Consider the following 23281-nt stretch of genomic DNA (forward strand, 5'->3'; position numbering starts at 1 on the left):
ACTCACTCCCAGGTCGCATAATGCGGATACATTTGCAGGACTYGCATTACACTCATTCAGATTTCATTTAAAACTTCCGGACACTGAGTTTATTTGGGTTGGTTCAAAGTTATAAATGTACAGTCAACCCTGAGATAATTCATCCTGCTATTGGGTCAAAGTGAGAAGGAGGTGAGATAAAATTATCTGATATGTAATGAATGAGCAGTTTGGGTKACAGAGCATTTAGTAGAGGGTTATAAAAGGCCGGTCACAGCTAAACACTGTGACCTTCGGACACAGAAACTGACCGGATACTCAAAGTTTAGTCATTTAAGCACTTTGCATCAATTTAGGATTTTTTTTTTTCTTCCTTTAAAATGATGCCGGAATAAATATGCCATGAGGATTGTTTTCCTTGAAACTTAGTCTGATTGATTGTTGTGTGCATTTGCAGGTGATGAAGACCTACCACATGTACCACTCGGAAAGCATCAACGCCGAGAGCAAGCTGAAGGATGCTGAGAAGCAGGAAGAAAAGCAGATTGGGAGGGGGGACCCCGTCTTCAGCATACGGATGGAGAAGAAGATTGAGAAAATAAAAGAGAAGGTGAATTGTGTTGAATTAATTTAWAATAGTTGAATTATCATATTTAAATAAAACTAAATAAGTTTACAGTTCACTTTCTCTGTTGGCATCTTTGTAGTTTCCTTAAAGAAAATGTGAACAATCTTTGAAGCGTTCACATTTTGTCAGGCTAAAACCACAAACATCAATTGGATTTTATTTTTTAGACGACAAAGTAACTAATAAATTGGGAAGTAAAAACATGCTTTGATGTAAACTGTTTCATTCYAAATTTTGCAGCCTTCATCAAGATTTCTTCTAGAAGTTAACTTTGTTCAGCTCCATCCTTCTTCCTACAAACTCTGTTCATGTTTAGCGTCCCTGATGAACAGAAGCATTTCCATATCATGATGCTGCCGCCACCATGTTCTATGGTGGGAATGTTGTGTCCAGGGCAATATGCTGAGTTGGTTTACCACGACACGTCTAATTTTACATCTTTAGTGGTAAAACTATTAAGTTATGAAGTATCACATGAATTTGTGGCTTTAAAACTGTAGCTTGGGATTTTATTATAAAATTTTATTATAAAATCCCAAGTTRCAATTAAATTATAAAACAGTGGCTTTAAAAAGTTGTAGGCGTATGAATGTTTCTGCCACTGACTGTAAGTAGTTGAAAGAAAACATAATGTTGTGTAATAATTTTAACACTTCCAACAATGACAGAAAATGTGTTTGGTTCTGGCGAGAGTACACACCTCTCAGATCTCCTTGACCCATTTAAAGAAAAACACACTGAGAGCATTTTCACAGCCAAACAAGCAGAGGCTTTACCCGTACAACAGGCCTGKAATTTGTTAAATATCTCTGGAAATGATTACAGACTGCAGGAACGGCCCGTTTTAGCAGAACCTTTCCAGGAATGCATTTTAAAGTGTTGAGATATGAATGATRATGAGTCAAAGCCCACTGGTCAGTCGGGAAACTGTGACTCAGAGTCTCATGGTCCGTCTGGTGTGGGATGAAGACGACTGAGGCATCCGGCTGAATCAAAGAGCAGGAACTCTTTCCTTTCTTGATTTTATTTTATTTTTTACATTTTTTTATGTCTGGTTTTGTTTCTTCTCATTATTTATACCACAATAATGAGGTCGCTCATTTTTTTTTAAATTTATTTATTGAAAACTTTCTTTCTGCCAGTAATCCAGCTTCAGCTCTGTGATTCACCTTCCCTGCAGAGACATAAAACTATAATCACTTGTCAAAAAAGGCTGTTCTCCGCTCATTAAATTCATCCCGTCACATTCGCCGTGTTGTTTCTCATTGCTGCCTCTAATTCTCTTGTCAGCGTCAAGCCAAGTACTCGGAAAACAAGCTGAAGTCGATCAAAGCGCGGAACGAGTACCTGCTGACGCTGGAAGCGACAAATGCGTCCGTTTTCAAGTACTACATCCACGACTTGTCGGACTTAATTGATGTGAGTATGAATCCACACGACTCTCCCGTGGTAGAAATAAAGTTTTCGTGGAAGTTTACTGTTTTTTTTTTTTAAATCATCGTTCTTATGGCCTCTCGCCCAGATCAGTCACGTTTGAAGATTTTCTTTTTCTAATGAAAGGAGGTAGTTTCATGTTTTTTTTTTTTTTTTTTTTTTTTGTTAAAATACAATTTAGATTTATTTACCATAAATCTAAATTGTATCAGTTTCTGAATCCTTGCACTTTTAGTAATTGATCATATCTCTTTTCATTGCTGTATAAGCAGACTTTCTAGCTGGATCCTTTTGCTGTGTCCATGACTTATTTACGATCCGACTCACCTGCATTCCTCCCGTTTTAGCTTAGAGACGCAGAACTGCTGCAATAATTTCCCAGTTTTTTTTTTTTGTTTTTTTTTTTCTACAAAAGCAGAGAAAGGTCGGGTTTTTAGCGAGACTTTAGGTTTTTATATTCCGAACAAGACTAAAGGATGGAGAGACATGCAGCTTCTTCTCAGGCAGCATGCTGTGTGCTGAAATTACCCCTCTCCCTGCTTTGCTCACAGGCCTTCACATCTCACCAGGGTGTGTGTGTGTATCTGTGTGTGGTTGAGTGATATTATGTAGGATGCACTCTGCAGGGGCAGTGTATGCAGGGTTGCACATATTTCTAAATTAATGGAGAGACTTTTCATGGTCAAAAACAACGTCTGCTTTAAAGCAGGTGGAGCAGAAACATCCCTGCATCTTGACTGAAAACCCTAGAAAACTGTAGAATTTGATGTAAATGTTTTCCATGTCTGGATATGATTAATGTTTTGTTTACGGATTTAATTCAATGCGTCATTGTCATCCGTCCTTTCCATCCATTATTCTGTCTGCCTCTCCATCTCTCACTTTGTCCCTCAGTCCAACAGGAAACTCTGAAAATTGTGGAAAAGATTGAAAGAGTCAATTTTTTTCCCTAGAAACTCTGTTTCTTAGTGATTTCAGAACAGGCACTGAAATGTGTGAATATGAGTGTTTGAGTCATGTGTCACAGAATAAGATTAAGTTCATTGTGTTAGGAATCACCACCCTGAACATAACGTTCATGATGGGTAACACTCTTGGCTTAAAAAATATGAAAATGTCTCTCTTTTTAAAGTTCAAACTGGAATTTTTCATTYATCRTGTACCTTGTGTTAAACTAAGCATTCCCATTGGATTATCATCTGTTCAAAGAAAAAATGGGAAAAGAAATTAACAGTGAATGTCTCTTGAAAGGCTTGTGAAAAATACTGGACTTGTTTTTGGGGCAACTCAGTCCCTTGAGCTGCAAATATCAAGTATTTCAGGCTATTTCTCTTGAGATTTTTATTTGTTTTTTTTCAAACTTTGCTACAGGTTCTCAATTAAACTTGCATTTTTGGCCATTCTAACACACAACAGGTGCTTTGATCAAAGCCACTCCATTGTAGCTCAAGGCATATGCTTAAATATTATTGTTCTGCTGGAAGGTACGTCTTTTATCTGGTTTCCTTCCAGTATTGCAGCATTTAGTTCCATMTGGCCTCCTTTCAACTCTGACAAATGTCCTTGTCCTGCTACAGAAAAGCTTCCTGCAGCTTGATGCTTTCAGTTAGTTTTCTGGCACACAGAGTCTTTTGCATTTTGGGCCAAAAAAAAAAAAAACATTATATTTTGGTCTTTTCTGACCAGTTCACCTTCATGACCCCTCCATGGCTTGTGATAAACTGCAAACAGCGCATCTGGTGGCTTTCTTTCTTGCAAGAATTAGTTTTTTGTTGCTCTTCTACTAAGGCAAGACATGTGAAGTTCACAGCTAATAATTTCCAACCTGAACTATGGATTTCTCAAGTCTTCAGTTGCAGATGATGGATTGAAAACYGAGAAGTTTTAAATTGAGATACTGTTTTATAACCTAGTCCCATTTTAAAGCTCTCCTATCTGCTGTTTTCTGTGTTTGTTTACTGATGCTCTCTATTTGAATTTTAAAGTTGCAAGTCAGCTGTGTATGGAAAATCCTAATTTTACAAGCCATTACAAAATATACAAACAAATTACTCATTTTATGAAGATACTTTTTTCTTTTCATGCATCACAATTTCTGAGAAATCATGTTTTATTTCTTATATGTCCTTTTAAACGTTCTTGCTTTTGCTGGAAATTGCTCATCTAATATTTCTCTTCTGTTTTATTCCGTCTAGTGCTGCGACTTGGGATATCATGCAAGTTTGAACCGGGCCCTGCGGACCTACCTCTCGGCAGAGTACAACCTGGAAACGTCACGCCACGAGGGTTTAGATATCATTGAAAATGCAGTGGACAGTCTGGACCCACGGAGTGACCGACAGAGGTTTATGGAGATGTATCCGACAGCCTTCTGCCCACCTGCCAAATTTGAGTTCCAGTCTCACATGGGGGACGAAGTATGTTTAACTAACATATTGATGAGAGGTGGCAGTTTTACAGTTAATTTTTGTTGTAGCTGATGGAGAGTTTAGATCGAATCTGTAATTCAAGGCAGATTGGGCCAAAATTAAATGGTTAATAGTCAATGAGCTTTTGTGGTGCATTTTTAATAAGCCTACAATATACAGCTTAGAAAAAAACTAAACAAGAATGCACAATATAAAGTTGAGCTAATTTACTTATTCCCTGTTAAGGAAAGAAAAGTGCAAAAGTTACTGTAACAAGCCCAGCACACTGCACAACTAATGCGCACATAGAGCAGATTTTTTCCCGCTCCCATCAATCGCATATTCCAGAAGATTTTCACTTGACTCAACCTTCAGCTACACGACGCAACGGAGCTGGAACATGTTAAACAAAAGCTAAAAACGGGACAATAACTAATAACCAGCAGCGTGCAAARTCAGAGATCTGGGAGGACTTTAAACTGGTATCAGTCTGGTTTACTTCAGACTCTAATTAGAGTTAATTAGTCTGGTTGGATCAGGCACAATGCCTATGAGCTCAGGGCCCGGTTGGATTTTTTAGGCCTGATCTAAACTCTAAGCTCATGAGAAACAATCTCAAACATAATGAAATGAGGTTTTAATAGTAGGTGTTACAATGCAGTTGTTTTTTTTATTATTGTGAACAGGCTGCAGCATCACGTTTTATAGGGCACTAAATTTCGCAAATCAAGCATTATTCCTTCCCCTGGACTTTAAGTAGCTCAACATGTGTTTGGAGTTTAATTGCCCGGATGCCACTTTGCTGATATCATGTCTGTTTGGTAGCTCTTCTACTGTGGCTGTCTGCCTTTCAGTTCGCTGAGGTTTGCTCTGTAATTAAAGAAGAATGTGGAAAAGATTTATTACTACATAAAGACGGGTTTTCTCTTCCAGGTGTGCCATATCACAGCACAACCGCCAGTCAATGGGGAGCTCATTCTCAGGTTCCAGCAGTTGCAGTCTCGACTGGCCACTCTGAAGATTGAGAATGAAGAGGTAAGACGGCGCCCTGCATTTTAAATAAATAATCCAGAAATGTATGGGGGCGTTATGAATACATCCCCTTTCTTTGACTTGACTTCTGTTGACTTGGATAAAAGAGGCTGAGAGCTTCAGAGAATTAAAGCTGCTAAAGAAAGTTTGTCTGACGCCAACCAGGTTGGAGGAGAAAATAATAGCTCTGAAGATTCAGGTTTAAGTGTTTGTCGCATATACATAAAACCCACAAGCTCATACTTACAYTTTACGTATGTTCATCTATTTCATATATTAAAGATAGTTTTAAAGTCCTTTTCCTTTTTTGCTGCAAGAATTCACCACAGTGCTTTTATTTTCTGTTGCGTCTGTGTGAGAAAGCAACTCGACATATGCTGCTGAGCCAAAAGAACGRAGGCCGTGACTGCTCCTTCTTCTTCTTCACACTGTGCGCTCACACATATCCGCCTGACTGCTGCATTATGCCTGACCGGCTTCTCCTTTTTCAGGCGTCTGTTATTGCCCTCCATTTTTCTGTGTTTGTGCCCCTTTACTTTTTCTCGTACACARAGGAAGCAGGAACACGTGGGTCAACTTCCATAACATCTWTCGCTGTTTSATATTTGGAGTCAACACTCAGATCTTCAGTGGTCCTGACACTTTCAAACCATATTGACTTATTAGGTCTGCATTTAGCTGCGTATCTCAAATTGCACCTTCTGTTCTGCGCCTGTCTTTGTCGTACTTAAAGTCTACCTGGTCTCGCTCGTTGCCTGCAGCAAGTTCTGCACAGTAACAACAAAATCAAAGTGCAAAAAAAAAAAAAAAAGCTTTGTATAGCCTTTGAGTTTTGATAGTTGTGGTGTGACACTTATGTTTAACATGAAGAGGAAGGACAAAGTTGTACATAGCATGTCGCCACAGGCAGTGACCAGCTTAGCAGAGTAATGTTGTGACTCTTCTGCATAAAAAAAAAACTTTGCCCCTGAAATTACAGGAAATGTCATTTGTTCACTCCCCAAATTAAATGTCATTTACTGCCACCATGATACACTGCACTCAGTTTCTGTATCTTCTTTATGTTATTTGCCCATAATTGAAAGAGAAAATGCTCAGTGTCAGCCCAGTTAAAGTTGCAGTGTTTGCAGGATTTCTGAGCACATGCAACACCTCCCSCCAGCCCCCACCTCAACCCAGTTTGTACATTTGAGTGTGTGGAAGCTGACAAGCTCCGGTTTGCTTCGTGTCCTTGTCTGCCTGCGGATGTCCTGGTGGGTCAGAATCTGAGGGCACTGCAGCCCCATGTACGGATCACCAGATGGCCTCTCTTCCTGGGCATGGTGTGCCAGATTCATCCTTGAAAAATGAACTCTCAAAGCACGGCGGCGACCTGCGCACTCCACTGTCAAACCTAAAAGAGAGAGTCTGTCGTTATTTGGACAGGAAAAGCTACAGGGCAGAGTTTTGTAGAAGTGCAGCTGCATCCTCAAAGCACTTTTGAGCTGGTGAAAGAAATCATGCTGAATAATTCACTGGTGGGTGGAGTGCAAAATGGGAAGTCTGACCCTGAATTTCAACTCAGCTGGGAGGAGCTCACTGTTAAAATCGCAATCAACCTTTTCCTACAGGGACAGTTTTGTTTTCTGCCCCCTAGTCCACCTTTTTTTGCTTTGTCAAATTTTTAGATTAAAAAATCTTCCAATTTACATTTCATTTACCTTAGTGTGGCCCAAATTTCACACTAATGTTGCTCTGGTGCCTGGTGTCCTCAACGCAGAACACAAGCCAACAGAGATGTTGTTCCTATGATTTTTCACACCAACTTCTGGTAATCTCATACCATCTCTTCTGAAGGGAGTGTTTATTTTTCATCCAGATAAATTTCAGGGAGACACATCAAAGCTGGTGTCTGCCTGTGTTCATAGCTTGATGATGAGCAGATTACACACTCACCGCAGGGYCTGTTGAAAGCTATCGGACTGCAGTCTGGCTGCAGAGATGTGTTGATAGATGCTGAAATAGCTGCTAAGCGATGGGTTCCTTCTGACCTGGAGAGTCACATTTATTTAAAACGTCACAACTGGAAGTATTTCAGGTTTTGACAGCGCAAAAGTTATTTTTGGCTCCCAGAATGAAGTTTTGGAATAAACCACACTAATAATACGGAAGCTGAAATGTTGATAGTGAGTTTTTGGACATAGCTTAGCACAGAAAAATAAACTTGACTCCACGCATGGGGCTTTGTGTCAGGCTGTTGTACAGCTGCAGGGCTTGGTGGGCATATAGTCAGCGTGTCTCCGTGAGCTGTGTGGTAACTGAGCCCAGCAGTGAACATCGATAACTATTCGTCCACTGAATAATGAATAAACTCAACAGCTTTTTCACTGGGAGACATTCTCTTGCATGCATGGCTTCTGTTTTCATAATGACAGCTGGGCCTCTCTCCTCTGAAGGAAGGGGCCACCCGGGATGGGACTTGCCGGTGAGCAAGGGATCCCAAACACACTCGGTGTGTAACTAGTGACTGAATATCACAATGCTATATCACAATCACTTCTTTTGATTCTTTTCAAGTCAACTTTTTAGGAGTTTGGAGTCTGCTATCTTATTTCGTTTTTCTGTCATTACTCATGTTCCAACCTGTAGTTTGTTTCACCCGAATGACATGTTGGATAACACAGACTACATCCACACTGTGTGCTTGAAAACACGTTTCAGCACTGTAATCCATCACAGGAAGAAAAGACAGCCTTTTATTTTCAGGTGGGGTTGGGGGTTCTTCTCACAGACAGACTTAAAGGTCAAATAGCTTGTGAAGAAACAAGCTGTAATTGTTTTGTCTGGATGAAGTCTAACTATTTACATCCCCAGTCTACCTTGTCCTTTAAATATCATCGAGGTCAGACCTGGTTAGCAGCACCTGAAAAACGGGGATTCTCTCTTTTGTGTTAAAGGTGACTGGGATCATTAAGAGGAACTTGGAAGGAAGTCGTCTTTTTGTTATCAGGGTCCCTTCAATCTGTGCAGCAAACAGAACTAAGATAGTCACAACCCTCTGTTTCCCGACAGGATATCTGCCTGTCAAGCGGTCAAAGAAGTATTTTCCTGGAGTTTTCCAGAGAGGTAGTTGTTTTTGTTCCTGCACCTTCCGGGCCTCTTTTCCTCTGCAGCTTTTCCGCATCAATGACTCATTCTCTTGTTATTTGTATATATATATATAATCAGTCAGAGTATGGTTTTGAACTTTTTTTAAGGTAGAATAATTRAAGCATTATTAAAAAATTGTGGTTGTATTTCTACAAATTACTGCTTTATTGTTCTGATTGCGGTCTCTCTTTTTCTCACGCACTCTTTTGGTTATCAAACATTTGCTATTTGCAGGGCWTTTACGGATGCACTTTCACTCTTTATTTGCTTGTCCCATAATCTTATGTCGCCACATGATGGAGCCAGTCATGGCCTGCAGCTCTTGGATAACTTAAACATGTTTTGTAGTGAATGGAGAAGGGTATGCTTGGCCAAAACCCTGATATTTTTATATGCTTCAGGAGAAGCAGCGTTGACAGGCTAGAGGCAGTTATGGAAATGAATCTCTGAAGGCTGCAAGTGGATGTACCATCTCCAGCCAGCACCGCTCACCTCCAGCCCCTCTGAGTGCATGCAAGCTGATTGCTTTGGCTGGCAGTCGTGTTCAGCAGCCTGCGGTTTTTTTTAAAGATTGTACATCTTGTCAGAAAGCAGCTGAATTTTTTAGTGTCATGAGATGGAGAGTGTTTTGGAGAGAGTAGGAGTAAAGTGCGATGGGGGTATGGCGACATTGTGATGATGAAGAGGCGATATCGGGCTTTTAAGCTGGTTTCTTTTTTGTCCTTTGATCACAGCTTCCTCTTCTGATCGGCAGGTGAAAAAGACATCAGAGGCCACTTTGACCACCATCCAGGATATGGTGACCATTGAAGACTAYGATGTGTCCGAGTGCTTCCACCACAGCCGCTCCACAGAATCGGTCAAGTCCACCGTGTCCGAGACGTTCCTGAGCAAACCCAGCATCGCTAAGAGAAGAGCCAACCAGCAGGAAACGGAGCAGTTCTACTTCATGGTGAGCGGCAGAAAGAAAACATGAATATTTGATGTGTGTCTCATTTTGAAAAGAAATTAAAATGCATGTCAGAGAGGTTATAGCAAAATTGACCTCACGTCAAAGCTCTTACTTTCTCTTAAATGTGCTTATTTTTTTTACTTAGAAATTGATTATCTTTGGCAGAGGTCTTACTCTTCCTAAACATCTCTATAATGTGAAAGCAAACTGCTATCTTGGACTGGCTGGAAGATGGACATGTTCTGATAAAAGCTCTAAAAAGGCTTTTAGGATGTCCTTTGCCCTTGGCTGCCTTATCATTGATTGCTGTCTTGAGAGCTGGCTCTCCGGCTGGCACTCGGGGCGGCCGTGTAATTACTCTCGATTCTCCACAGAAATTCCGCGAGTTTCTGGAGGGCAGTAATCTCATCTCCAAACTGCAGGCCAAACACGACTTGCTGAAGAGGACACTCGGTGATGGTACGGTCAAAGTCCTTTTTTTGCCCTCCCCTGTGCTCATTCGTGCCCCGTTATTGTGCTTCCTCCAGTCTCTCCCATGAAAGCTTTAAATCTTTTCAGAGACACAAAATTTAGATCATTTCATTAGGGTYTTATTTGATAGACCAACAAAAGTGTGAACGTTGAAGGAGAAGGAAAAAGTGCATTGTGTTCATATATTCAGCCTCCTTTTCTATGATACCCCCAAATAAAATCCACATAGTTCCATTTAAAAATAACCTAATTAGGACATAGTATCTAACAGTGTATAATAAAATCTCAGTGCAAATACAGCTGATTAGCAAAGCTCTCATAGGTTTGTGAGAACCAAAGAAAAACAGGGGGATACCTCAAGRTTGTAGTTGTGGGGAGGTTTAAAGCTGCTTTAGTCTACAAAAGACTAAATCTCACAGAACAATTTTAAAACCATTATCTAAAGATGAATCTACCAAGACATGGCTGACCCCCTCATCAGAAGCAGCCAAGAAGTCTACAGTAATTCTAGAGGAGCTGCTGAGAGCCAGGACCCGACCCAGACAGGACAAAGCAAACCTGTAAGGAAGCTGCACTGGTCAGCTGAAGCCATAAAATGTCACCTTTTGGGCAAAATGTAGTGTGGTAGAAGTCTGACGCTGCATATAGGCACCCCCACTGTGATGGTGGCAGCATCATGATATGAGGCTTCTTTTTTTCAACAGCAACATGGAAGCTAGCCAGTGTAGATGGTAACATGAATGGAGCTAAACACAAAACAATCCTAAAAAAAAAAAAATACTGCCAGACTCTAACAGACTGACCTTTTCATTATAAAGAGTTATGATGAAAAGGCTTTAGATCAAAGCATATCCATGTGTTAGACTGGCTCAGTCAAACTAAACCAAAATTCAACCAAAAGACTTGACACGACTTGAAAAGTGATTCTGCCTCAAATTTGACTCAACTTGAGCTATTTTTTCAAAGAACAATTGGAAAAAAAAATCTAAGTYTCTGCTTGCACAAAGTGGGTGGAGGCGTAAACCAATTAGACTAAGTACAATAAAATGTTTAGTCAGAGGGACTGAAAGTAAATAATGAAGCCCGCACTTTTCAGATTTTTATCTTCCTCCTTCCACTTGACAATCATGCTTTACTTTTCGTTGATCTATTACATGAAATTCTCCACCAAACTTTAAGTTGTCCTAATTTTAGTCTTTTCWCTTGCAAACTCCTTTATTTTACTCCCCCCCACTTATTCTTGAAGAATGTGCTGATAGAAATCTGGGTTTTGGTCATTCAAGCCACAACTGACAGGGATTTTCAATTTGCGTTATCCGACTTACTGACTTTGCTCCCCACTTAAGACTGCCGTGTAYTAGACGGCCAGCGCTCACTGAGTCGGGCTCTCATTGTTCCCCTTTGGTGGGATCTCAGTCAGTAACTGTCGGTGCCTGTGGTGACCTTCACTCCTGGTGGTCTYTGTAAAATTGCCCACTTAATGAGCAGCAAAGCCGTGACTGAGCAACGAAGARAATAGCCTGCTGTTTCTGACACATGCTACTTCATCATCCTGTTGTCACGGAGCTGAAGGACAGCATGAGTCACTCAAACACAGCAGCAGGTTTTATGCTGCTCATAAAATTTAAGCATCTTCTGATCATTAATGTTAAGGTAGATGTTTTCCTTCTAATCTTATTTTACTAGTCAAACCAAATGTCCGCATGCCCTGGCTCTTTAATCCATTAAACTTGCAATGTAGCTTTTTGTGTCGACTGCGAGCACGTGAGAGCATAAAAGCAAACATGGTCCTGTGTTGAGGATTTATTTTAGCTGYTCAAGGGGCCAACGGTAGTAGACAGATGGCAGGCTTCAAACGCTTCACTAACCGTGTGCACATTTCACCGCCGGGACACCCGAGACAGGTCCTGGCATGTGCACCAACTCCAACTTTATACATCTTCTCTGTTATTTTTTCGTCTCTCCTTTTGCTGCAGGCCATCGAGCTGACTACATGACCACAAGGTAAAACACACACACGCACACACACACGCAAACACTGCCACATGCAAACACATCTGCTACTGTTCATGTTGAAAGTAGGTGGAGTCTTCAGAACCAACGCTTTCAAACGCTTGTGAGGCTTTTCACAGCTTCAGTGCAAGGATGATGAAATTCTGCAGTTCAATTCTCGATTGTTGGGGAATTGACAGTCATTTTAGAGCCGACGTTTACAAATGTGGAATTAACGGATCGTATTTAAAACAGCAGCAGCAACGGTTAAAGTGCATCTCCCCTCAAAGACCAGCTCTTCATAAGGGTCTTACAAACAGAAGTAGTACGAGAAGGAAACCTTTGCAGGCAATTGTTGCCTTACTGCATTTAAAATCCAATTTTCAATCATGTAAGGCACAACTTACAGCACATTCCTCCCATTTTGGCACTGGAATGTAAAGTAATATTTTAAATTACTTTATTTGTTTTGATATATTCATTTCAAATATTTATTTAGTTAGTAGATTGTGGCATTTCCCCCCCTTAAAATCAAATCCACCAGCCTCAGGTTTGAATCCTGTTACATTTTCTGTAGCTTGAAACTGGTGAAGAGAGCTGTGTGGGGACSTTGTATTTTGACCAAAGCGTGGCACGAGGTGTCGGTAAGAACTTAAATGTGTCTGCAAGTGGACAGAACTTCCAGCTCAACATTCTTGTCCAAGAAAACCTTTTATAGCAACAACCATAAGACCAAATAAAAAATTTAAAAAATCTTCAGATTTCATCTTTTGGTCTGACATTTAAGAGTTTTCCTGGCCCTTGCAGTTTTGTTGCTGTGAATAGGAAGCAGAGCTGAAAACATGAGGACCTGGGATGCTTCAGGTGGCGAGAAGCCAAACTGCACGATGCCTCTCACACCAACACACACGTCCTCACAGCGCAGCAGAGGCTGTTCCCAGCAGAGTCTGTCATGAGATGGATGCTGACACATGCGATGCTCCCAGCAGCTCTGACATTTCAGTGGCCTGAGATATCTTGCGGGAAAAAAAGTGAATAGTTGTAAGAGGTTTTCATTAACCTCTTGTCTGTTATGTGCAGTAAAAGGGATTTAAAGATTATTTAGCTTAAACTTCAAGGTTTCGGCGGACATGAAACGGTTTGAAGAAGCAGTACACCATGTGCAAGCCTTTTGAAATGAACTGAGTTGTTTGTTTATTCTAATGCATTCTTTGTATTCTACAGTAGACATCCCAATGGGCTGTACAAAACCCTCACAGGCCCCCGGCGGCCTAGACCCCGCTCTTGTTTCAATGTTAAACTATTTAACGGAAATTTGGAGTCATTTATCAAGGTACAGATTTAACATCTGCTGGGTGGCTTTTGTTCTCCGCCTATTCTTTCCATTGCTTTATTTTCCACTCTGGCTTTCTGACCGTTTTGGTGGGCTCCCCCGAAGCATCTCGGCTTTGATTTATTGTTAACCAACAACAGATTTCTGCTAAGATGGATTCTGGAAGCCGTCAGCATGAGTCATTGAGCTCTGGCGCTCTGCCTCTGGGATGCAGGGTGGCATTGATAGATTTGAAGGGTCGCAGGAGGGAAGCAGCAGCAGCAGTTGGTGGGCTAAATATTTGTGTCCGTCAGCTCCCCGGGCTTCCTGCTGAGCTGGCACGTCTGAGCCGCTCTGGCAGAGATTTTCTCCCCTCAGCCAGTGGAAACAGCAGGGTAAATGGCAGTCGGGGGGTGTGGGGGCAGATGCCAGGCCGATAAGGTGGGCTGCCTCTCTCCTCCAATCCCCCCGTTGCCTCTGGCTAGTGGGTCCATGCCCAACACTGCCTGGTCCTTTTCAGGTCACAAAGTCTTTGTAGGTTTGATAACAGCACAGGGTGGAGTGAAGGTGCTATTATGCTATAAGTTTAGGTGGGCAGCTGGTGCGGTTCTAACCTGGGTCTTTCTTTTTTTCTCTTTACTTCTGGTTTCTTCTTTGCCTCTACTGATTCTCCTCTTTAGCCGCGGACGCAGGAACTCACATACTCGACATCAGGTAGACTCCGAAGCGGTTTCGGAAGCTTGTGCTTCTTGCCTTTGCTCATTCCTTTAGCATAATGGATATTTCATTATGTATTCTTCTAAATAAAACCTTTCGACAGACTGAGTTGAAGACTTTCTCCTCCGAAAGATAATCTGACACACACCCACATCGACATTTCGTCAGTGATCCCACTTTCACATGTCAAAAAAAGGCATGCTGCTACAGAGTGCAGCTGCATCCTGGTCAGTGCATCAACTCAACTGAAATTAGTGTAATCAATATTGGCATGGTTGTTCTGTTTGGACCCACTGTGTACCCCTGAGGGCTGTAAACAAATCCACTGTATGATTATAAAGGATTCAGAGTCTGTGACCGTCATTGTATCACAAAATCRGAACGAAAGGCARTCCATGTCTACATCTATGAAACTGCTGGGTTTTGACTTTTAGTCCTTCCCTGGCTGCCATATTGTGTAGTTCTTTAGATATACTCTTAACAAATAGCACCTCAAAACATCCTTACCATGGCTTTTAATGCAATATCTTAACTTGGAATCCACCACATTCTCAAAYTGTTTACAAGTAAAATAAATATAAGTACAGAAAACAAACTTATAAGGAAGGAAGCTTGGTATCATCCAGTCAACATTTTCCTTCTTTAGTACCAATTAGCATTGAAAGARAAGGAAAAGTATCCCTAATTTTAAGGTAAACATCTTATTTTACCTCGTAATCAAGAAGATMAAAAATCTTAATTGTGAAAATTTCACGTCTAGAGTTTTACAAATTAAATGTAAATATATTTTCCATACAAATATTAAACATCTGAAATTATACCGRCCTTTCAAAAGCGCAGTCTGCACCTCTGTTTCCRTGACAGTTGGCCATTTATGAAAGTGGGCATGAATAAACAAATTGATGACATCAACTCAGTCTGTTTTCAGGTTCTCAGAAATCGGCTTTCCCTTTCTGCCCAAACTTTTCTGACCTTGTGTGTTGCATGCTTACACAATGGTAGRCCCTTCTACCCTTGTGTAGACCACTACCTGTTAGAGCCCTACCAATATCATGAGTCAACTGGAAGATACATAAGAATAAGTAAAAAWAAAAAWAAAAAAAAAACTCTACGTTTGTATTTGGTTTTTGTCTGTTAATTTAATTAATTGAAATGTACAGATAATGCTAGACATCAGGTTCCCATATCTTTTATTGATATTTATGTTATTGCTACACATTGGTATGCCTCTAACATGTATTCATGTGACTTAAAGAACATGTTTACTGGACTTTTAGAAAAAAAAATAAAACCCTGATGATTTGTTTACTCTTCTCCCGAAGGATTCTGGACAAGCTATCCCCAGAGTGGTTGAAAGTTGTATTCGCTACATAAATCTATATGGTGAGTCACTCATCTGATCTGCTATTGATTCTCTAATGGTAGCGCTGAATGACACTCAGCATTCGAGCAGATGATGTGGCTTTTTAAAATCCACTTCAAGTCACAGTTCTGGGAAAATACAGATTCACTCTTGTTTTCTGCAGTTTTCACTCGGCCTCCCAGATATACTGTGAAGCTTTCAGCTTATGGGAGCTGTGAACAAGGGGCTAATATAAAAGTCTTTAATTAAGATTAGTACCAGCTCTCAGAGTTTTGAGTTAAAGCTTTTGGAGATGCCTAGTTTGTGACGAAGGAATTTGAAAGGAKGCAAACGGCAAACTAATTTTTGCTTTCTCTCGACTCTTGACCTCTCCCCTCATTAAATCCTAATCCCAGCTGGAAGACACTTGAGGAAAACATGATTGCAGTCTCCTCGACTCATTACTGTCTTTAATTAGCAAAGTGAAGGGGCTTAGCGAGGAGGTTGTGCTTTTTACGACCAGCTAAGAAAACCGTTTTAGTCGAGAGGGTTTTTNTGTGTGTGTGTGTGTGTGTGTGGGCGTGTGTGGGCGTGTGTGTGTGTGTGTGTGTGTCTGTGTTGTATGTTCATTAAGGTCGACTTAGAAACTAAGTCTGTTCTAACTTTGCCTTTTTATGTCTTTGGCTCTGAAGGCCTCCAGCATCAAGGGATCTTTCGTGTGTCTGGATCCCAGCTGGAGGTCAACGACATCAAGAACTCTTTTGAGAGAGGTGAACAACTTCAGCTACTGAATTATCATGAATTACATTTTATCCATTTTCTTTGAATACATGTGAGATTCTCTGATTATTTAAAGCAAAATCCTAACTATATATATATATATATATATATTTTATATTTTTTATTTTTTTTTCCATAAATAAATATTTGTCCACTTCCCTCTCTTGTCTGTCATTAAAAATGTCCCAAAACTTGGCCGCTATGATCCGTGTCAGGTGTGGCCAGCTACTGCAGTTAGACTCTGATCCTTTAGACCGAACGCGTTATTGAACTGCAGAGTCTGAATTTATGACACTCTAAATTTAACAGCCACCAAACAAAGCATTTGAACAAATATATTGTCCTAATTGCCACACACAAATATTGCCAAGACTATATATTTGTGTTATGATGTGCTGCCCTGCTGATGTTTCTGTTATTGCGTTTTAGGAAACGACCCTCTTACAGATGATGAGGATAATCATGACATCAATTCGGTGGCTGGTGTTCTCAAGCTCTACTTCCGTGGTCTGGAGAACCCTCTTTTCCCCAAAGAGAGATTTAACGACCTGCTGTCATGCATCAGTAGGTTCACATTTTGCATCCGTATTGCTTCTGTGATGTTTTTTTTTTTTTTTACATCTTTTTTTTTTAATAAAAATATTGTGGATGTTGGATAGGGATTCCACAAGTTTTTMTCTTCCTTACCAGCTGTAAAAGATGATTCTCTCAGGATAAAAAAACTGTTTTCAAATTGCATCTTAAATTATAAAGGAAACAAAACTGTCCAAAGCAACCTGACCTTATGTGGAAAAAGCTTCTCATTTGCGATATTTTTTCCATAACTAGAAAATTTAGATTTATCTTTAAACGAGTAGATTCATTTACTTTACTTCGCATTGAGAAAAATATTACTATTTCCATGTTTAAAAAAAAATACTCCCAATGAAATAATATACAGTAACAATGATTTTTACTTTGGAAAATATTTTGTATCAAATTTATTTATTTATTTTAATTTTGATACAAAGATATCAGCAAAATAAATTGAAAACCCCATTTTGCAGAATATTATACTTGTTTGCCATTTCACTTGGACTGGATTCATATAGCGCTTTTCTGCTAATATGAACAATGAACAAACAACTTTTAAACTATTCTTCCCTGACTGTAGTCTTCATAGATAAGAAGCTGATAGTGCTTTCTTAATTAATCAATGAACTTTCCTGAAGTTAGCCTCATGCCACTTGTAGCTTGATAACTGTATCTTTAAACACCCATCATCATATTAAGGGTTATGGGTTGTGTTGGTTAAATTTCAACACCATTTCTGCTTTTGGTGCCAAGAAATGTGAGGTAAAAGTGTATTTAGCCTTCGTTGATACCCGTGGCTATGCCAGACATGAATATAATTTTAGAGTCACTCTGAGCGATATTATGGCTCGTTTTTCCATGCTTYACATGTGGGGAGCTTTGTTTCTCCCGGAGAACAATTGAATTCCCACAAAATCATGTGCTCACGCTTGCTGTGGTGCCTTGTGGGGATTGTGTTGAGGGACAATCATGTGCACTCTGTGTTTTCAAGCTTTTAAATCTTTTGAGTATTTGTGTGGKGAAATGAAGATGATGAAGTGTTGGATGTTTTCCTGGTTCTGCCATCATGTAGTTATTCTGGATGAGTGATGGGGGATTCCCTGTTTACTCTCCAGTGATTGCAGTCTGAACTGCAGGCCCAACAGACTCTGTAGTAAAATAACTTTTCCCATTTCGAGAGGCTCACATCTGACGAGATTTTCCATTTACCTGCTCTGTTTTTTTCATCACCAAATGCTGCTTGTGATGGATTTGTAATCTTCAGCCAGGATGTTTTGTCCAGAGGTACTCTGCTTGAGATGTATTTGTCCCAGTGACGAGGCCTACGTCGAAGTAGACCTCTAACTATTATCTTCTGTCGTCTGGAGAACCACACAGAGACCTAGTTAGGTATTCATGAAAAATGAAACGCATCACAAATATTCCAGAAGCCCAAATCCCAGATGACACAGAGAGGCTGGAGGATGACGCGGCTATTTTTAGCARGCTGGCACAGCCTCAGCCTCTCCAAGTGAAACATGCAGGCTGCCTCAGGTGAAACAAATGATATGCCGATGGAAGACACAAGTGCCGGCTTTGTCTCGCTTGTCTCAGAAGTGCTCTGGYAGAAAAAGTTTCAGTGTTTGGTCTTTAAATAAAGGTATGTTTGTAAAGTTTACTGCAGAGTTKTTCCTCTCTTTCTGGGTYGTTCTCAACCSTCAACTGTGCTGTTTTCATGTGGCGCAGGARAAACGGTTTGTCATCCTGGCTGTCGTCAGTGAACAGTTTAAACTTCCTGCACTCCTTCCTTTTCCTGTGAAATATRAGGAGTTGGATGTCATTAACACRGAGGTGCCACATTTCAGATATACAGATGTAGACCTTAAAAAACAYGCAYGCTCCATGTTTCACAATGTTATCACGTTTGTTCATCCCCAAGGTATGTAACTTCTACTTTGTCAAATATATTTCAACACAGTACTTTGACAGAACATTAAAACAATTATTGACCCAAAAGTAAACCCCACATGGAAAGAAATAACCTCGACGAATCTGCCATTGCAAGGAATGTGTAGGGATAAGYCCCCCAAGTTCACTCCCTAGACTGAGATGAAGGTGTTTTCATTAATTGTGTGTCTCTGTTTTTCTGTTTTAGGAATAGACAACTTGTATGAGAGAGCGTTATACATCCGAAAGATCCTCCTAACCATTCCCAGATCGGTTCTCATTGTGATGCGTTACCTCTTTGCCTTTCTCAACCAGTGAGTCTGCACACTTAGTTAAATTAATCCTAGATCTCAAAGCTTGTCCTCTGTTTATCGAGGTTTGTTTGAAGTTTTTTGCTACAGGGACGTTTCTTTGGAAAACATTTTTTTCAATTCCTTGCGTCTCCTTCCAGTCTGTCCCAGTACAGCGATGAGAACATGATGGACCCGTACAACCTGGCCATATGTTTTGGTCCCACACTAATGCCGACTCCAGACACCCAAGACCAGGTCTCCTGCCAGGCTCATGTGAATGAGATCATCAAGACCATCATCATCCACCATGAGACCATTTTCCCTGATGCCAAAGAACTGGAGGGGCCCATCTACGAGAAGTGCATGGCCGGCGGCGACTACTGGTAGGGAACATAAAGAATGTCCTATAGTACTTTGTAAAAGTATTAGCACCTCATTMAATTTTAAACTTTACAAYGTGAAAACTTAAATTTGTTTTTCTGGGGTTTTACTTGATAAACAAACAAGTAGTAGGTAAAAGATATATGGTTTCCATGTATTTTTTATTCARTTGAATCTTGAAAACTGTGGGGTGAATTTATATMTAGCTCTCTTTACTCTGGTTCTCCGAAATAGAAACCAGTTCAACTTTTTGCTCTTAAATGTCAACTAACTAGTAAATAGAGAACATCTGTAATTTAATGTTATTTCAAGTCGGTCTAAATCAGGGGTGGGCAATCCTGGTCCTCGAAGGCCGGTGTCCTGCAACTCTTAGATGTYTCCCTGGTCCAACACAYTTGAATCCAACAGCTGAATCACCTCCTAAGTGCAGTCAGGTTCTCCAGAGTCCTGCTAACGACCTCATTATTTGACTCAGGTGTGTTGAAGTTTAGACACATCCAAAAGTTTCWGGAGACGGGCCCTCGAGGCCTGGAGTTGCCCACCCCTGGTCTAAATCCTGCTGTTCAGAGATTGTTAGAGATCATTAAAAAACTAGCAGCACCATGAAGACCAAGGGACACAGCAGATGTTTGAGGAATTAAGTTAAAGCAAGTTAGCTTATAAAACAATCTACAAGGGTTTGAACATCTTACAGAGAACCATGATCAATCCATCTGAAAATAAAAACAGAAAGGCACATCTACGGACCCTCCAAAACAATGCCATTCACCTAAACTGACAGACCAGGCAAGAAGAGCACTAACCAAAGGAGCTGTCAAAAGGCCTGTAGTTTCTCTGGAGGAGCTGCAGAACTCCACAGGTCATGTTTAGGTTACTTAGGTTACTTTATGAATGCTAACAACACACTTTGTTGTGTGTAGCTACTAGAAGAACCAATTGCTACAATTTATCCAAACAAATAAGTCTTGCTTGAACCCAATTACTAAGAAGGTTTTTTAAAAGTATCTTGAGCAGTACAACAGTTGCATCATCTAACCCTCTATTAGGACTGTATGAGAGTTGAAAAGGGTCCAAAACCTTTTTGCTGATCAGGTTCTAATACAGCCAGAGCAACAATGACATGATTTTGAGCAAACAGTTGTCATCTATTGAAATGGTGCAGTCCAACTCCAGACCTCACTTGTTGCTCTTCCTCTCCATCTAGTCTGGGTGAGCTTGAGCTCTCAGGCAAGAAAGAAAGGGGGGGGGAAATGTCCATCTCCAGATGTGCAAAGCAGAGAAACATACTCCAAATTGCTTGCAGCTGTAATTGCACCAAAAGGTGATTCCACATTGGATTGACCCAGTGGGGGGTTGAATACAAATGAACACCAACTTTTTCCTTTCTGGGTTTTTTTTTTTTGCGAAAAATCTTGAAAACCCTGCATAGTTTTGCTTTCATTTGATAATTATGCACTAATTTTGTTTTGGTCTATTAAATAAAACATGAAAAGGTWCAAGTAGTACAACGCTTTGGCAAAGCACTACATGCTCAGTATAATAGCAAATATTGAATGCACGGTTGCATCTCTGTTTTTAAATCCAAGTTAAAGTGTAACTACCAGGATTTCTTGTCGCAACCGTCTGTAGCTCGAGTCATGGCTTATGTATCATCAAAGGCAAAGGTGCAAAAACATCCCAATGAAGTCACTGCATGCAGCTGCACTGAGTTYCCAAAGGAGTCTGACAGGTGGTGGTGGTTTTCTCATTTCTGCTTTGTTATTGTCAACGGGGCACAGGCTTTGACTAAACACGAGAGGTCCGTCTAAACACATAGGTATGCTCGCAATACTTCAGCTGCCTGTGMGGTTCATACGWGTAATTATGCACACCAGTTAGCTGAGGCTGTAGAACATGACAAGGTARCACCTTCATCAACGGTGACTCCCCACGGACTTCTCTATAAACGAGACAGACCGAAGCAATCACTTAAATTGCTGGGGTAAAACRGCAATGATTAGTCCAAAACGCAGCACAAGCTGCAGTCAGACAGGTCACACTTATTAGGGCTCCTTTCCAGACCCACATCTGTAAGCAGAGCTTATATCTTGTTTCTTCCTGTCTTTATCTGCCTCTGTTGAGGCTGACAGGGATTTATCCCTGACTAGAACTAATCACCCGTCTCAGAACTGCCATGTCCCACGGTAGTGCCTACCAAGCCCTTGGGAGATTTGTCGTCTTGGCAGCTTCGCCGCCCTTTCTTGCTGGAGAGGAGGTGGAGGGGACTCTYAGTTCCTGGCAGAGGTAATCTGTGGAGAGAGGGGCGTGGGGCATTACTGCCAGCACTCACAGCCCGGTGCCAAAAGAAGAGCTTTTAAGAAAAGGTCCAACCACTGATGGAGATTATGAGACTTTCAAAGAAATGTGATAACGATAGTTGCTGAAACGGCTTCTGTGTTTAATTAGCCATCGTTGCACTTGCAAAGTTACTCTGGAAACTTTTGAAGGGGAAACATTTATTCGTAAAGATGTAGAATAACACAAGGAAAGAAACGTGTTTGGAGAAGAGCTTTGACCTCTGCGGTGGCTCATGGTTTGTATGTTGTTGTTTCTTTTTGCCCACAGTGAGAGTCCCTACAGCGAGCACGGGGCACTGGAAGAGGTGGACAATGAGGGAGGGACAGAGACGCACACCAGTGAGGACGGTGGGTGACAATAAAACCCATTATTTGTGCATAAGCAAAATAGTCTGCCAAAGTCTGTCTTTATATAGTGTTGTCTTCTTTAAAACTCATAATCCATTGAACACAGTAATTCTGTTTGACGACTGCCACACAAATTTACATRAAAAAGAGAAAAGAGTATGATTTTAGCGAGCTGTATGTTCATATCCTTAGTCCAGATCTTTCCTCCCTGTTGTGGTATTTTCAGGGTTAACCTCAGCTCTCGTGAGCTCTGGCTGGTTAATCCTCCCTTTCAGGCCCTTTAAATACATTAATCTTGAATGGCTAGAGTACTGGGCTCAGAGTGATGGACATCTATTTATATTGTAATTTTTCTGCTTCTTCTGTGGGACCACAGGACATCTCCACATTCCTACATTATAAAACCCATAGTGGTCTGGATCCTCTCTACTCTTTGACGTTCCTTAAGGGTCTCTTTCTGGATAGATGCTAATTTGTCAGATGCTAATTTGTCAAATGCATTGTGTGCAAAAACTGTCAGTGTGAAGGGTCTTGTTGGATTTTTTATGAAGTCTTTTACAGGTTATTCCACTCAGCTGCAGAGCTATTCTAAGAACACAAGTACGTGAAAGATATTTACCCAGAAGAGATTTATTTAAGGAAACCATGCTGGAGCATCTAAATAAAAAATGGAGTGAGTCTCTTCTTTCTCTGCACCAGAGAAAATGGAGTATTATCTTCATGGAGGACTTTGCATTTTTGCCTTTGCTTTTCAGGTGCTTAACATATAACCGGAAGCCAAGAACGAGGAAATGTAGGGGGGGAAAACGGGACTTTGAGGAGAAAAAAACTGAACAGTCAAGCAAATYGCAGAAAGGAAAAGGCAGAGAAAATGTTATAGAACATACACACATCTTGATACCATAAAATTATGTTAAAAGTTCTCCACAGGCCTCAACTTCCCTGTAGTGTTTACATAAATGTACAGCATTGATCCTACTCCTTTTTTGCTAAGAAGGTCCTGARTTACAGTTCATTAATTCCTTTGACTCCTTATCTGCAATCAATGGGAAACAGACCTCCTGAAGGTATGCTTTCTGTTTTTAACATGTTGAATTAAAGCCGTTAGTCACAACGCTGACTCAACGTCTTTTCTTTCTCCTTTTAAAATTTGTAGATAAGGTGATGAGAATATTTTTTCGAAACAATGAAAAATTATCGGTGCACTTCAAAGAGCAAGTGAAACAGTTGTCACCGCTGCATTTCTGT

At 40.6% G+C, this 23281-nt stretch overlaps 1 protein-coding gene across 3 annotated transcripts in view; it reads left to right on the plus strand.

Moving 5' to 3' along the window:
• The window catches only part of srgap1a (SLIT-ROBO Rho GTPase activating protein 1a), a 93464-nt gene that overhangs the window by 57324 nt on the left and 12859 nt on the right, over nt 1-23281 (plus strand). For 2 of the 3 annotated variants that reach the window (XM_008411655.2, XM_008411652.2), the window contains exons 5-18: nt 437-589; nt 1898-2026; nt 4237-4458; nt 5383-5484; nt 9365-9562; nt 9937-10021; nt 12010-12037; nt 13250-13358; nt 15377-15437; nt 16089-16166; nt 16606-16740; nt 18884-18989; nt 19127-19351; nt 21954-22033. In XM_008411655.2, the coding sequence (XP_008409877.1) occupies nt 437-589; nt 1898-2026; nt 4237-4458; nt 5383-5484; nt 9365-9562; nt 9937-10021; nt 12010-12037; nt 13250-13358; nt 15377-15437; nt 16089-16166; nt 16606-16740; nt 18884-18989; nt 19127-19351; nt 21954-22033 (1711 nt within the window). Of the gene's footprint in view, nt 1-436; nt 590-1897; nt 2027-4236; nt 4459-5382; nt 5485-9364; nt 9563-9936; nt 10022-12009; nt 12038-13249; nt 13359-14017; nt 14052-15376; nt 15438-16088; nt 16167-16605; nt 16741-18883; nt 18990-19126; nt 19352-21953; nt 22034-23281 lie in introns of all 3 variants that reach the window. The other variant, XM_008411653.2, reaches the window with a different exon arrangement.

This window comes from Poecilia reticulata, linkage group LG6 (genome assembly GCF_000633615.1).
Source record: "Poecilia reticulata strain Guanapo linkage group LG6, Guppy_female_1.0+MT, whole genome shotgun sequence".
Lineage (NCBI taxonomy): Eukaryota > Metazoa > Chordata > Actinopteri > Cyprinodontiformes > Poeciliidae > Poecilia > Poecilia reticulata.